The sequence below is a fragment of the Tamandua tetradactyla genome, chromosome 7 (genome assembly GCF_023851605.1).
Source record: "Tamandua tetradactyla isolate mTamTet1 chromosome 7, mTamTet1.pri, whole genome shotgun sequence".
Lineage (NCBI taxonomy): Eukaryota > Metazoa > Chordata > Mammalia > Pilosa > Myrmecophagidae > Tamandua > Tamandua tetradactyla.
In genome coordinates, this window is record NC_135333.1 from 14,979,583 (window position 1) to 14,997,210 (window position 17,628).

At 36.0% G+C, this 17,628-nt stretch overlaps 1 protein-coding gene across 9 annotated transcripts in view; it reads right to left on the bottom strand.

Annotated features, from left to right (window-relative positions):
• Positions 1-17,628, bottom strand: part of AKT3 (AKT serine/threonine kinase 3) — a 430,706-nt gene that overhangs the window by 178,178 nt on the left and 234,900 nt on the right. For 8 of the 9 annotated variants that reach the window (XM_077168483.1, XM_077168491.1, XM_077168490.1 and 5 more), the window contains one exon: positions 2,254-2,385. The exons of the other annotated variant lie outside the window; for it this stretch is intronic. In XM_077168483.1, the coding sequence (XP_077024598.1) occupies positions 2,254-2,385 (132 nt within the window). The remainder of the gene's footprint in view (positions 1-2,253; positions 2,386-17,628) is intronic. 9 annotated transcript variants of the gene reach the window in all.

The following is a 17,628-nucleotide window of genomic DNA, read 5'->3' on the forward strand; positions in this document are numbered from 1 at the left end:
ATGCCTTAGATTGGACATTTCTCTAGCCTTGTGTTAATTAGGACACTCTCATGGCCTTAGAACTATAAATTTGCAACTTAATAAATTCCCCCTTTTAAAAGCCACCCCACTTCTGGTTTATCGCATTCCAACAGCTAGCAAACTAGAACAGGTGCTAAAATGAGTAGGTAAAAATTTACAAAGAAACAATATATTTGCACAGCCTCAGAGTATTACCTCTAAGATGTTTATTAATTACAAAGGGAAAAATGGTAACTTTACAGTGGAGAAACCCATTATATATCACTTTAATCAAGTGATCAAGGTTAATATCACCAATAATAAGACATATTGATATCATTTAATCTCTAATGTGATGCTCTGAGCAGTGAGCATCAGGATTCAACGTCCAGATCTTATCAGACTCCAGAATTCATACTTTAATCATTTCAATATAAATAATCATAACTTCTCTCAAGACATTGATAAATGGATGTGTTGGGGAAAGCAGCAAGGAACCACATCAAAGACAGGATATTCCACTACTTGTGAAATATACATAATTCAGTGCAGTTACTCAAAGAAAGTATGAATAATTATTGAAACAAGACAGTGCCTGATAGTCTCATGTCTGATAAACAGAAATTAAATCATTGGAGTCCAAGGAAAGATAATGTAGAAAAGGAAAAGAGAGCAGAACTTTATTTATTTACACATGATATACAGTAGGTGATGGTGGTAATATTAATAATAGCAGCAAATATTTTAACATTATATTTACTTTTATTTATAATATTTTAATTCAATTTGTTTAATTCTGCGTTTAATGGAACTTAATTGTTTAAAAATGATAAATGCAACCACATATATTTAATCATTCAACCCTGATAACAGATGTAAATGGTTGGGTACTATTATTATCACCATTTTGCAGATGAAGTAACCAAGGGATAATAAGTTGAGTAATTTGCTTGGTATCATTTAGTAAGTGTCAGAGCTATTCTGACTCCAGAGGTCATACTCTTAGCCACCACACTATACTACCTTCAAGAAAATACCAATTTAATTAATAATCTGTACACAGGTACCATGGTGAATACTTTACATATTCTCATCTTCATAATATTCCTAACTAGTACGTTTTCTGCTACCTATTTTACAAATGAAAAAACTAAGGTGTGCTCGATTGTTGTACACATTACATTGAGCCTGCTGGGACTCTACCTGATAACTGTCAATAGTATTACCCCTTCCCCACCTCCAGTCATTGTGATAATCAAAAATGTCCCTAACAAACATTTCCAAATACTTCTAGGAAAACATTACCCTGTTTCCCCTCCAAAACCTGATTACTAATGGTCACTATGTGATGAGATGCAAAGCTGGGATGTAAACTTAAGCATGTATGACTCCAATATGATCTCTAATACCAGACACTGACTTGTAAAGGAGTTGAGATCAAAACAGATGAACAAAGATAGGAGAAACAGTTTCTTAAAGCATATGGAGAAAACATTCCAGATGAGGAAAATGTAATTGTAAATAACTGAAAGTCAAAGTAGTCCATAAAGAATAACTAATATTATGTATCATTTGTTGAATTAAGCAATATATGAAGCATGGACCAATTTATAAATTACATCTAATTTGTCTCTTGAGGGAATGAGAATTTAATTTGGAACTCTGAGTTAGAATGCATATCATTAAAATGTTAATTACTTGTGCAGGTCAAAGCTGAATAAAGTTATAGGGGTGGAAGGGGTTTATAAGGTGCCCTGAAAGAATTTCAAAGACTTTCATTCCTTTTAGTCACCATTCCAGAATCTTCAGATCTATGTAAGTTGTTTTTTTCATACTGTATATGAATCTCCCATAAGCTCTATAATTTATGAGTACAAAATCATCTGCATTGTTCTAAGTGCTCTTTAATAAGAAGAAATTAATAAATAAAAGAGCACTATAATTAGTGATGTAGATCACCAATATATACTAAAAAGCTCCTCTCAAAGACACAAATATAGAATAAATATCTCTATTTCTTCAAGTGAATAATATAGCTTTAGTATATAACATTCAGATACTACTGCAAACTTTCAAAAGACCTTAACATTATAAATAAATAGTTATACACAGTTACTACTACAGCAGTAGCCTGCAATCAACACTTTGATCATTTAATAAAACTCAACACTTTAATATGTGTGCACATGAGCATATATACATGTTCATGTCAGAAAGAAAAATTTAATAATCAACTCTAGTATTCAAAGTTACCTTTGCAATAATAACTTCTTTCTTCAGAATCTTCATAGCATAATATTTCCCACTTGCCTTCTCTCGAACCAAAATAACTTTCCCAAAAGTGCCTTTACCTAGTAGTTTCAAATAGTCAAAATCATTCATTGTCTGAAAAATACAAATTTAACAATTTAATATGAAATTTTTAATGTAATTTCCTCGTAAACATATAAATCATATATACTTGCACTATTCACTCAAAGGTAAATCTCACAAATTTCTAAGTACCCTTAAATAAATAAGAATCTGACTGGCATATTGGCTATTTCATAAGTAATCATGGATGCTAGAAGTAATTTAAGTTCTTAGATACCGGCAAAAATGATTTTGAACCTAGAATTCCTTAGCCAGTCAAATCATCAGTCAAGTGTTAGGGCAAAAGGAAAAAAAATCATTTTCATTCATTCTTAAGGACTTAGACTTTCAAGGACTTGGTAATATTCCTCTGTGGTAATTTGGAGCTGTTATGTATCCCAGAAAAGGCCATGTTCCTTTACTTTTCTGCTGTGGGTACAGACCTACTGTGGATGGGACCTTTTGATTAGGTTGTTTCAACTGAGATGTGTCCCACCCAATTCAATTCACCTTTTACGAGGATAAAAGACAAGCTCAGAGAAATTCACCCAAAGATATTTGGAGAGAGGAGAGAGCTGAGAGAGAAGCCACTGGCATCAGAAACTAAAATAATGGAAACTGGGAGTGAAGGACCAGCAGACACCAGCCATTTGCCTTCTCATGGGAGAGAGGAACCCCAGATGCCATCAGCCTTTCTTCAGAGAAACTATCATTCTGTTGATGCCTTAATTGGGATAATTTCATAGCCTTAGAACTGTAAATCTGTAAACTAATTGTAAAACCTTATAAAAGCCAATCCATTTCTGATATACTGCATTCTAGCAGCTTTAGCAAACAGAAACACTCTTCCTTCAGACAATGTGATCAATGAAAATGTCCCCCACAAACATTTCCATATGCACCTAGGGAAGCAATGCTTTTGGAGGGAACTAGTTGAGAATGTTATCCAGCAAAACAAGGGTGGGAATCCAAGAAAAAGAGATGCGTTTGTAAGAAACACTGAAAACAAACCCTGAAGCCCAGCGAAAAGAAGTTAAGGAAGACAGTAGTACAATTTCTGAGAAAACAATTGCTGGAATTCAGAGCAGGAAGTCAGGGAGCTTTACAAAAAACATCTTCAATTAATCTGCCTGTTTCAGTTTCATTTCACATTCCCATTTTTAAATAAAGTGGCTCCTTGGATTTTGCCAGGCTAACCTGCTACCTGCTCTATACAGTCTCCTCTGTACTTTTTCTGATCTGCTTTAGTTATCAACATTCTACCAAGAGCTTACAAAACTTTAAAATTACATGTCCACTAATGTGCCCTCACCCTCCAGTTTTTATTTTTTATAAACTTGTACCATTACTTTTGGACAGGTGCAATAAATGCATATATGTGCACTTGGTCTATCAACTCAAATTTGAGTTCAATTTAGAGACTCACAAATAGCAAGTTAAAGAATTTGGATTTTACTCTTCTGACAATCAGAAGTCATTGAAAATTTTGGTGACTTTTTATAGCTATTCTTTTCTTGATTACCACTCATCTGATTTGAGAACATTCTGACATTCACTTCAATGATCTCAGCTTCCACCTTAACAGATTAGAAAAAGAAAAGCAAATTAAACCTAAAAGCATTAGACAAAAGGATATAATTCAGTGCCGAAATTAATGAAATTTTAAAAAGAAAGAAGAACCACAGAACACATAAATGAAATCAAAAGCTGGTTCTTTGAGATCAATAAAATGGATAAACTTCTAGCCAGACAAGTTAGGGAAAAAAAGAGAAAGGACATAAATTACTAATACCAGAAATGAGAGTGGTGATATCACTAAAGGTTCTATAGGTTTATTAAAAAAATCACAAGGGAATATTATAAACAACTTTATGTCAATATAATCAACAACTTAGACGAAAGGAACAAATTCCTTTGAAGTCTCAAACGACCAAAGCTCACTTCAGAAGAAATAGATGCCGTAAATAATCCTATAACTACCAAGGAAATTGAATTTATGGTCAAGAACCTTCCAACAAAGAAAACTCCAACTCCAGAGGGTTTCACTGGTGGATTCTGCAAACATTTAAGGAAGAAATGATACCAATTCTACACAAACTTCTCAAAAAAATTGAAAAAAAGGGAAAAATTTCCCAATTCTTCTATGAAACCAGCATCTCCCTGATACCAAAACCAGACGAAGTCATTAAAAGAAAAATAAACCACAGACCAATACCACTCAAGAAAACAAATGTAAAACTTCTAAAAATCTTAGAAGTGAATGACTAAACTCATCTTCAGAATTACTTGCTACCTATAGTTTGGTAATTTACCCCAAATGGGAAGTTATTATTTCTTCTTCTTCTTTTTTTTTTTTTTTTTTTAACATGGGCAGGCACCAGGAATTGAACCCGGGTCCTCTGGCATGGCAGGCAAGCATTCTTGACTGCTGAGCCACCATGGCCTGCCCGGAAGTTATTATTTCTTAACCAATCATAATAGCTCTAGTTCAAAAGAAAAGTAGCAAAGAGATAACAGAGAATTTTATTTTTTAATTTGTTAAGTCAACTAAAAATCAAACATGTGACACTAAATATCTGGTAGTAAATAGGTAGTAAGAAATAAATATCTGGTAGTAAATAGGTAGTAAGAAGCGTCACTTAATAATAGATTATTGGGTAAATTTCATTTACATTGGTAGATTTAAAAAAAAAAATTCAGGAACTACTACATAATCACAAAGCTATTTGTGCTAGGTAGTCTCCAAAGATGTCAGCCACTGACTTCTCTCCTCCCTTTCCATGAAAAGATGGAATCTAATTTTCTTCTTCCTGGGCTGGTTTTTTTTACATGGACAGTCACCAGAATTGAACCCACGTCTCTGGCATGGCAGGCAGAAACTCTGCCACTGAACAACCGTCACACTGTTCCTGGGCTGGTTTTACATGTTATTTTCAATATAGAATGTGGTTAAAATGATATTCTCCCTGAATTTTAAGATTCTACAAGGTTCCATGCACTAGGGTAACTTTCCAGACACCTGGACCAGACACCAGACCCTGGACCAGATAAGTCCTGAAACTTAGAGGGGCCAGCCTTTCCAGAACATCAGCTAGTTCCATCTCCCTACTCCTTATTGTTGATGGCCCTTCCAACATGAGAGGCTGGAGTAGGCACAGCTCAAATACCCCAAAGGAGTAGGTGAAAGATCAAAGGTGATGGTGGAGTTATACAGAGAGGGTAGGGATTAGCAAACAAGTGTGACTGATATTTCTTTTAGTCTCCAGTGTCTTGAAGCAGCTACAAGTGAAAGCCTACAGCTGTGGAACTGTAACACCAAACTCTGGAATCTGTTGTACAACTAATTGTTGTGCTGTACATTGAGATTTGTACCTTTTTTGCATGTATGTTTGGTTTTTTCAGAAAAAAAGTGAGTAATGATCAAAAAATAAAGAAGTTTAAAAAAAAAAAAAAAGATATTCTGCCTGTTTCAGACATATCCGTTAAGAGACCTGGAACCTTACACTTTCTCCCATTAAAAAACTCTATTTTGGAAGCCAGCTCTCACGTGTAAAGAGGTCCAGACATCCTGCTGGAGAGGGAGGCCATTTGGAGAAAACCTAGAAGAGGAAACACAACCTAGAGAAGCCACAGAGAGGAGAACCAAGGGACACACCTAATACAGCTAGCACCATGGCCCAGTCATGAGAAAGGCTTTCTTGGGTTTTCCAGCCTAGCCCATTTGCCAGCTGAATACAGCTGCTTAAGAGATCCATGTGAGAACAGCAATGTAATCCAGTTAAATGACAAAATCATGAGACATAACATACTGTTGTAAAGTTATTATGCTTTGGATAGTTTGTTCCATGGTCACAGTAAGTATGAGAATATTATTCTCATAGCTAGACCTAAAGTCATTCTATAGTTTAAAACATCTTTTGAGTAGTAGCTTCCTCATTTTTATCTAAATGCAATAGAAAATGGTAACTTGCTGTACCCCATTACAAAATAACATATAAAATGCAACTGAATTCTTGGGAGCAAAAAGTAGAAAAGAATTTATAAATTGTTTATTACACTTTCAGAGGAACTGCAATATGTAATTATAAGACATCATTATATTTTTTAAGGACTGCAATTCTTAGGGACAGTGAATTTGGAAAAAAGTATGACAGCCTTAACTCTGAATTTCGCAGCTCTGTCAATTTGACTATCAACTTAAAAAAACAAAAAATTAAAAAATGGAATTTGCATGGAAAATAATATTAGTAAAAAGCATTCTATGTGATAAAATCAGAAACGGATTTCATATCTATTTTAACAAAACTTCGGAAAATTGAAAAAGTAACCCTGATGCCAAATACTCATGTTCAGCTGGGTATATGCAGTAATTACCTGGTCTTTACAAATGGAGTATAACCTATTACAAAATGTTTTCATCTTTCAAATGGCGTTAAGGGAAAAGACACTACAAGACTTTAATTAAAAAAAAAAATTGGGAGCATGGCTACTCTCCAAAAGAATTAATCTTCTAAAATCTGATTCTAAGAATTTATTAGGGAAATATTTCATATAATACACTCTTTCACTTTACAAAATCTCTAACATGTTGATGTGGCTTTTTTTAGATTAAGAGTCGCATGCATAACAAAAGTATTCAAATCACATATCCTAAAATATAAGAAAAAGACTAGGTCAATCTACAAATGTAGATTCAAAAATGAATATATAACTGAAGCGGATACTAGGTACCTCTCAAAAAAGAACATATAGGTATTAGCATATTTGATCAAAAAGAAATTTCAGATATTCATGATATTCAGATATCAATGTGAGAGCTAAACCAAAGAAAGTCCCATTGGTTGCTAAGTTAAAAAGGGAGAAGAGTTTTCATTGAAAGTTTATACTACTGGTGTTTTTTCAGAAGGGAAGAAGAGGAGGACTAATTTGATTAGTCAGCTTCTATAGCATTGATTATGCCACTCCTTCTTCTTCATAGTAAGAAAAGCAGGTAAGTAAGGGAGCTGCATGATTTCAACAGGTCTTCCTCCTTTTCTTTCCTCTTCTCTGCTTGCTAGTCACTGTTTTGAGCATTACATAATAAACAAACAAAAAAAAATCCCAAGAACTGGAGTCAGACTTAATGGGAATATATGAGGAATTGCTTAGACTTTAAACATAAATCATGAAGTTACAATCACCTGTTCCAAGAGAGGCCTATACTAGCCATTTAAAACTTAGGTAAAACTCTCATTCTCATTTGGCTATTTATCCTTGTATGCTGTACCCCTTGAGATACTTTTTGGGGTATATGAGAATGTCAGTTTGTAAACTGTGCTTGTTTGAAGATACTATGTACCCCAGAAATGCCATATTTGTTTAACTCATTCTTGCAGGTGCAGATATAGATGTATTGTGGGTGGGTCCTTTTATTAGGTTGTTTTCATGGAGATGTGACCTACCCAATTCAAAGTGGGTCTTAATACTTTTACGGGAGTTCTCTATAAAGAGAATAAAGACAGAAAGCCCAGAGAGACAAAGAAAGAGAGGAGCAGAGAGGAAATCCAGTGAAGGATGCAGAAAGAGAAATTATGAGGGGAAAACAAGCAAGACCTAGAGAAGCCCAGAGATGTTTTGGAGAGAAGGACAAGCAGACATCACCATGTGCCTTCCCATGTGACAGAGGAACCCTGATGAAGCAACCATTCCCCAAAGAAGGTATATTCTACTTAATGCCTTAATTTGGACATTTTCATGGCCTTAGAAATTTGTAACCTAATAAGACCCCATTGAAAAAGCCAATCCATTCTGGTACACTGCATTCCAGCAGCTTTAGTAAACCAAAACATAAACAGAGATTAGGCACTGCTGAGTCCTCTAAACAAATTCTTTCAAAACACCATCTTTTTATTCAAATCCAGTACACACCTAAATCTGTTGGTGGGAATGTACAATGCAGCCGTTGAAGAAGACAGCTGGCAGTTCCTGTATAGAACTGCCATATGATTCAGCATTCCTGCTACTAAGCATATACTCAGAAGTACTGAAACAGGGATGTGAACAGACATTTGCATATCAGCGTTTACTGTGGCATTATTCACAATTGCCAAAAGATGGAAAACAGCCCAGGTGTCCATTAATCAATGAATGGGTAAACAAAATGTGGTATAAACATACAATGGAATATTATGTATCTCTAAGAAGAAATGAAGTCATGACACACTTGACTACATGGATGAACGGTGAGGATACTATGTTGAGGGAAATAAGTCAGACACAAAAGGGTAAATATGTATGACCTCACTAATATGAACTCAATATAATTAATAAATTCATGGTGTTAAGATCTAGAACATAAGTCACCAGAAGATAAAATTAGGGCAAATAATGGGAAGCTGATACTTAATTTGTGTAGAATGTATGGTTGGTTGTAAATGTTTGGAAATAAATAGAACACATTATAGTGAATATAAGAAACAGTGATGATATATGGGGGCAACTGTGGTTGAAAGGGAAAGTTTAGGGTCAAAAAATACATATGGCTCTGAGACTCTTATCTTTTTTTCTCCACTACCCAATATCCTTCTTCCTCCAAGGGAGTTTTTAACCTAAGACACTACATCAAAACTTTGACACTAAATGAAGTAACCACCTACATGCTCCAGACAAGAGATAGCAGTCAAGACCACTCTCAGCATAACTACCATAATAAGTTGCTCTTCTCTTCATCCAATTACCCATTTTTTCAAAAAATGATCAAAGAAAAGGTATTCTGGAAATTAAGAGAATAAGGATATTCTTATTTCATTTCAGAACATCTGGATTTACAGCATAAAATTAAACAAAAGTAATTTAGACTTCTGCATTTCTTTTCAAGATAACTGATACACACAAACATAAAGGATAGTACTAGAGTCATTTATCTTAGGGAAGTGGCAGTAAAATTTCACCCTTTCTTAACTAAGTAATTAGTACCATTACAGAAAAGATAATGATTCAAACTTTCTGTTTTTTTCTGCACTCTGTCACAGAAACTATTTAAAACTATTTAAAACAAATGAAATCAAGAACAATGGGGGGAGGGGCCAAGATGGCAGCTTAACAATCTGCACGTTTTAGTTCGTCCTCCAGAACAACTACTAAATAACCAGAAACAGTACCGAACAGCTCCCGGAGCCATGGTAGTGACTGGACACACAGCATACCCCAGTCTGGACCAGCTGGTCCAGCTGCAAGTCTCCCTAGAACCATGAGTTCCCCAAGCCGTGGTGGCTGGGGCCTGGCACCCCTCACCCACAGGCAGCTTCCCAGAGGGAAAGGAAAGACACTCTAACAGTAGTAGGGACTGAGTCCAAGCAAACACCAATTGTGGCATTAATAAACAAATTCTGACTACTAAAAATAGGGCCCCAGCTCAGGCGAACCTGGTCAAGGCGGAGGTCGCTTATTGGGCTGGGCTAACCGAAAAAGAGGAAAGGGGATGAATCGGAGGTTTTTGTGGCTGTTTCTATGGAGGCTAGGCTGCCTCTGGATCAGGGGCGGGACTGCTAGGGCTGCAAGTGCCCCAGGCATAGGCAGAAACGGACTGCATTCAGGGCTATCTCCCGCCTGTGCTTCCCCAGGAGAGGAGTGAAGCCCAACTCAGATGGAATCCCTCCCTCAAGGAATTCAGAACGCAGGGCTTGGCAATTTGAAGCCATTAAAACCAGACTACAACCTTTCCTCTGTCTCCACCACGGCCCCCGGCAGGAAGAGTCTGCCAAGGTGCCACAACATCTTTTGCTGGTGGGACCTGAGGCAAACAAGCACCACACACTGGGCAGAATAAGAAAAACAGAGCCCAGAGACTTCACAGGAAAGTCTATTAACCAGCTGGGTCTCACCCTCAGGGAAAACTGACGCAGGTGACTCCTTCCCCCTGATAGGAGTCCAGCTTAGTCCGGGAAAACCCGGCTGGAGTCTATAATACCTATGTAGACCCTCCTAAGGGTGGGGAGGGAAAAGGCACCTTACAAGCAGGGCAAGAAACAAGAAAACAAGACCTGAAAAATTATCCTCTGTTAAACAAAACCTAAGCTAGAGGCCCAGAATAAGCTGAACTGAAGGTCAAAGAACAGACAGACAACAAACTCAGCTAGCAAGAAAACCCTAGGTAAGATAAGTGAAAGCAATCTCCAGAATAAACTAATTAAGGTAATTAAATGTCCAGATGCCAGCAAAAAATAACAAATCACACCAGGAAAATTGAACATATGGCCCAGTCAAAGGAAAAAACCAATAGTTCAAATGATATATAGGAGTTGAAACAATTAATTCAGAATATACGAACAGACATGGAAAACCTCATCAAAAACCAAATCAATGAATTGAGGGAGGATATGAAGAAGGCAAGGAATGAACAAAAGAAGAAATGAAAAGTCTGAAAAAACAAATCACAGAACTCATGGGAATGAAAGGCACAGTAGAAGAGATGAAAAAAACAATAAAACCTACAAGGGTAGATTTCAAGAGACAGAGGTTAAGATTAGTGAACTGGAGAATGGAAAATCTGAAATCCGACAAGAAACAGAAACTATAGGGAAAAGATGAAAAAATATGAGCAGGGACTCAGGGAATTGAATGATAATATGAAGCGCACAAATACACGTGTTGTGGGTGTCCCGGAAGGAGAAGAGAAGGGAAAAGGAGGAGAAAAACTAATGGAAGAAATTATCACTGAAAATTTCCCAACTCTTATGAAAGAACTAAAATTACAGATCCAAGAAGTGCAGCGCACCCCAAAGAGAACAGATCCAAATAGACATTCTCCAAGACACTTACTAGTCAGAATGTCAGAGGTCAAAGAGAAAGAGAGGATCTTGAAAGCAGCAAGAGAAAAGCAACCCATCACATACAAGGGAAACCCAATAAGACTATGTGTAGATTTCTCAGCAGAAACCATGGAGGTGAGAAGACAGTGGGATGATATATTTAAATTACTAAAAGAGAAAAACTGCCTACCAAGAATTCTATACCCAGAAAAATTGTCCTTCAAAAATGAGGGAGAAATTAAAACATTTTCAGACAAAAAAATCACTGAGAGAATTTGTGACCAACAGACCAGCTCTGCAAGAAATACTAAAGGGACCACTAGAGACAGATACGAAGACAGAAGAGAGAGGTGTGGAGAAGAGTGTAGAAAGAAGGAAAATGGTAGAAGAAAGTACTACCTGTACAGTAATAACACTAAATGTTAACGGATTGAACTCCCCAATCAAAAGACATAGACTGGCAGAATGGATTAAAAACTAGGATCCTTCTATATCCTATCTACAGGAAACACATCTTAGACCCAAAGATAAACATAGGTTGAAAGTGAAAGGTTGGAAAGGGAAAAGATATTCCATTCAAATAACAACCAGAAAAGAGCGGGAGTAGCAATACTAATATCCAAGAAATTAGACTTCAAATGTAAAACAGTTAAAAGAGACAAAAAAGGATACTATGTACTAATAAAAGGAACAATTCAACAAGAAGACATAACAATCATAAATATTTATGTACCAAACCAGAATGCCGCAAAATACGTGAGGCAAACACTGAAAAGCGAAATAGACACATCTACCATAATAGTTGGAGACTTCAATTCACCACTCTCATCAATGGACAGAACATCTAGACAGAGGATCAATAAAGAAACAGAGAATTTGAATAGTACAATAAATGAGCTAGACTTAACAGACATTTATAAGACATTACACCCCACAACAGCAGGATACACCTTTTTCTCAAGTGCTCATCGATCATTCTCAAAGACAGACCATATGCTGGGTCACAAAGCAAGTCTCAACAAATTTTAAAAGATTGAAATCATACACAACATTTTCTCAGATCATAAAGGAATGAAGTTGGAAATCAATAATAGGCAGAGCACCAAAAAATTCACAAATACGTGGAGGCTCAACAACACATTCTTAAACAACCAGTGGGACAAGGAAGAAATTACAAGAGAAATCAGTAAATATCTTGAGGCAAATGAAAATGAAAATACAACATATCAAAACTTATGGGACGCAGCAAAGGCAGAAAGGCAGTGCTAAGAGGGAAATTTATTGCCCAAAATGACTACATCAAAAATGAAGAAAGGGCAAAAATTCAGGAATTAACTGTCCACTTGGAAGAACTGGAGAAGGAACAGCAAACTAACCCCAAAGCAAGCAAAATGAAAGAAATAACAAAGATTAGAGCAGAAATAAATGAAATTGAGAACACGAAAACAATTGAAAAAAATCAATAAAACCAGAAGCTGGTTCTATGAGAAAATCAATAAGATTGATGGGCCCTTAGCAAGATTGACAAAAAGAAGAAGAGTGAAGATACAAATAAATAAGATCAGAAGTGGAAGAGGAGATATAACCACTGACCCCACAGAAATAAAGGAGGTAATAACAGGATACTATGAACAACTTTATGCTAATAAATACAACAATGTAGGTGAAATGGACAACTTCCTAGAAAGGCATAAACAACCAATTTTGACTCAAGAAGAAATAGATGACCTCAACAAACCAATCACAAGTAAAGAAATTGAATCTGTCATTAAAAGCTTCCCAAAAAGAAAGCCCAGGACCAGACGGCTTCACATGTGAATTCTAACAAACATTCCAGAAAGAATTAGTACCAAACTTCCTCAAACTCTTCAAAAAAAAATTGAAGAGGAGGGAAAACTACCTAATTCATTCTATGAAGCCAACATCACCCTCATGCCAAAACCAGAGAAAGATATTATAAAAAAAAGAAAACTACAGACCAATCTCTCTAATGAATATAGATGCAAAAATCCTCAACAAAATTCTAGCAAATCGAATCCAGCAACACATTAAATGAATCATACATCATGACCAAGTAGGATTCATCCCAGGAATGCAAGGATGGTTCAACATAAGAAAATCAATTAATGTAATACACCATACCAACAAATCAAAGCAGAAAAATCACATGATCATCTCAATTGATGCAGAGAAGGCATTTGACAAAATTCAACATCCTTTCCTGCTGAAAACACTTCAAAGCATAGGAATACAAGGGAACTTCTTTAAAATGATAAAGGGAATATATGAAAAACCCACAGCTAATATCATCCTCAATGGGGAAAAACTGAAAACTTTCCCCTTAAGATCAGGAACAAGACAAGGATGTCCACTATCACCACTGTTATTCAACATTGTGTTAGAAGTTCCACCCAGAACAATTAGACAAGAAAAAGAAATACAAGGCATCAAAATTGGAAAGGAAGAAGTAAAACTATCACTGTTTGCAGATGATATGATACTATACGTCGAAAACCCTGAAAAATTCACAGCAAAACTACTAGAGCTAATAAATGAGTACAGCAAAGTAGCAGGATACAAGATCAACATTCAAAAATCTGTAGTGTTTCTATACACTAGTAATGAACAATCTGAGGGGGAAATCAAGAAACGAATTCCATTTACAATTGCAACTAAAAGAATAAAATACTTAGGAATAAATTTAACTAAAGAGACAAAAGACCTATACAAAGAAAATACAAGAAATTGTTAAAAGAAATCACAGAAGACCTAAACAGATGGAAGGGCATACTGTGTTCATGGATTAGAAGACTAAATACAGTTAAGATGTCAATTCTACCTAAATTGATTTACAGATTCAAAGCAATACCAATCAAAATCCCAACAACCTACTTTTCAGAAATAGAAAAACCAATAAGCAAATTTATCTGGAAGGGCAGGGTGCCCTGAATTGGTAAAAGTATCTTGAGGAAAAAAAACGAAGCTGGAGGTCTCGTGCTGCCTGACTTTAAGGCATATTATGAAGCCACAGTGGTCAAAACATGGTACTGGCATAAAGATAGATATATTGACCAATGGAATCGAATAGAGTGTTCAGATATAGTCCCTCTCATCTATGGACATTTGATCTTTGATAAGGCAGTCAAGCCAACTCACCTGGGACAGAACAGTCTCTTCAATAAATGGTGCCTAGAGAACTGGATATCCATATGCAAAAGAATGAAAGAAGACCCATATCTCACACCTTATACAAAAGTTAACTCAAAATGGATCAAAGATCTAAACATTAGGTCTAAGACCATAAAACAGTTAGAGGAAAAGGTAGGGAAATATCTTATAAATCTTATAATTAGAGGCGGTTTTATGGACCTTAAACCTAAAGCAAGAGCACTGAAGAAGGAAATAAATAAATGGGAGCTCTTCAAAATTAAACACTTTTGTGCATCAAAGAACTTCATCAAGAAAGTAGAAAGACAGCCTACACAATGGGAGACAATATTTGGAAATGACATATCAGATAAAGGTCTAGTATCCAGAATTTATAAAGAGATTGTTCAACTCAACAACAAAAGACAGCCAACCCAATTACAAAATGGGAAAAAGACTTGAACAGACACCTATCAGAAGAGGAAATACAAATGGCCAAAAGGCACATGAAGAGATGCTCAATGTCCCTGGCCATTAGAGAAATGCAAATCAAAACCACAATGAGATATCATCTCATACCCACCAGAATGGCCATTATCAACAAAACAGAAAATGACAAGTGCTGGAGAGGATGCGGAGAAAGAGGCACACTTATCCACTGTTGGTGGGAATGTCAAATGGTGCAACCACTGTGGAAGGCAGTTTGGCGGTTCCTCAAAAAGCTGAATATAGAATTGCCATATGACCCAGAAATACCACTGCTAGGTATCTACTCAGAGGACTTAAGGGCAAAGACACAAACGGACATTTGCACACCAATGTTTATAGCAGCGTTATTTACAATTGCAAAGAGATGGAAACAGCCAAAATGTCCATCAACAGAAGAGTGGCTAAACAAACTGTGGTATATAAATACGATGGAATATTATGCAGCTTTAAGACAGAATAAACTTATGAAGTATGTAAAAACATGGATGAACCTTGAGAACATTATGCTGAGTGAGACTAGCCAAAACTAAAGGACAAATACCGTATGGTCTCACTGATATGAACTGACAGTGAATAAACTTGGAATATGTCATTGGTAACAGAGACCATCAGGAGATAGAAATAGGGTAAGATATTGGGTAATTGGCGCTGAAGGGATACAGATTGTGCAACAGGACTGGATAAAAAAACTCAGAAATGGACAGCACAATACTACCTAACTGTAATACAATTATGTTAAAACACTAAAGGAAGCTGCATGTGAGAATGATAGAAGGAGGAGGGCTGGGGACATAAATGAAATCAGAAAGAAAGATAGATGTAGATGGTATAATCTAGGAATGCCTAAAGTGTATAATAATGGTGACTAAATGTACAAATTTTAAAAATGTTTTTGCATGAGGAAGAACAAAGGAATGTCATTATTGCAGGGTGCTAAAAATAGATGGTAATTAATACTTTAAAATGTCACCTTATGTGTGAAACTAAAGCAAAAAATGTTTATTTATTACAAAATTTATATTTTGACTAGAGCATTTCCTAATACAACTTATGTAGATAGTTTGACTGAACATCATAAGTGCTTGGAATCTCAGGTAGGACATGAGATTTTGTTGGTTTGTCCAGAGTGATGTCCTGAAGAACCCCAGAGTGATTTGATCAGTGAGTGGAAAAGTATTTGCCAGCCCCCTTCAGGGAATGGTGAGAGCAGGGAGAAATTCAACTTCCCCAAGTTGAATTCTTGATATTCTCAGAAGCAGTGTGGGCAACCAAAGCTATAGGCTGATCCCCCAGTCTTTGGGTTTGTTCATATGAAACTTAACCCCACAAAGGACAGGTCAAGTCTACTTAAAATTTAGGCCTAAGAGTCACCCCCAAGAGAGCCTCTTTTGTTGCTCAGATGTGGCCTCTCTCTCTCCTGCCAACATGACGAGCAGTCTCACCACCATCCACCTCTCTGCCTGGGACATGACTCCCAGGGGTGTGGACCTTCCTGGCAACGTGGGACAGAGATCCTACAATGAGCTGAGACTCAGCATCAAGGGACTGAGAAAAACCCTAGAATGAGGTGAGAATTAACAACAAGGGATTGAGAGAACCTTCTCGGCCAACGGGGGAAGAGTGAAATGAGACAAAGTGTCAATGGCTGAGAGATTCCAGAGTACGCATTAAGTAGATATCACCTTGTTATTTAAGATGTAGTGGAGAGGCTGGAGGGAACTGTCTGAAAATGTAGAGCTGTGTTCCAGTAGCCATGTTTCTTGATGATGATTGAACAATGATATAGCTTTCACAATGAGACTCTGTGAAAACCTTGTGTCTGATGCTCCTTTTATCTACTTTATCAACAGAAGAGTAGAACATATGGAATAAAAATAAATAATAGGGGGGATAAATGGTAAAATAAATTTAGTTTGAAATGCTAGTGGTAAATGAAAGCAAGGGTTAAGGGGTATGGTATGCATAAGCTTTTTTCTCTGTTATCGTTTTATTTCTTTTTCTGCTGTCTTTTTATTTCTTTTTCTAAATGGATGTAAATGTTCTAAGAAATGATGAATATGCAACTATGTGATGATATTAAGAATTACTGATTGTATATGTAGGATGGAATGATATCTTAATGTTTTGTTTGTTGCTAATTTTTTTTAATTAATAAAAAAAAAGAAGAAGAACAATGGGAATAAGGTATATTCCACATAAGACAGTGACTCCCAAATAAACTCAAAATACTTCTGATTCTCCTGTTGATTTTTCATTTTGGAGACTTCAGTTTTGGTGAGAGAATTAAAAAGTAATCTGGTAAAAGAAGATCTTTATGTTGAATTATATTCATTTGGATGAAGTAGAGTACTAGCTAGTATCACTAAGATTTATGGCACGCTTATTGTATAAGCACTTTACTACTGTATTACTTCATTTTAATCCTCACAACTACTGTAAATTCCATTACTAATCCTTCATTGTTAATGAGAGAATAAAAGGGCAGAATGATTAAGAAAACTTCCTCAGGATTACATAGGACTCCTAGTTCCTCACACTCTACTACTCTGTAATATTAAAATTCTACTGATAAATGTGGTCTAATATAGAACGAAAATAACCAATATCCAAGCTCAGCGTAAATACAACAGTTTTTCACAATACTTAAGCTACAGAGTATAAGCACAAGAGAAAACATCTGCATAATTTTGTTTCCAATACAATTGGTTATGCTATGAGCATAACATTTATAGAGGTTATAGAGGTTCAAGACATATGAATCAAGAAAAAGAAAAAATTTACACAATGAAGATGTACAGTGTAATTAAAAATTTACAACAATCTAAACAAAAGTTCTATGACTGATGAACAG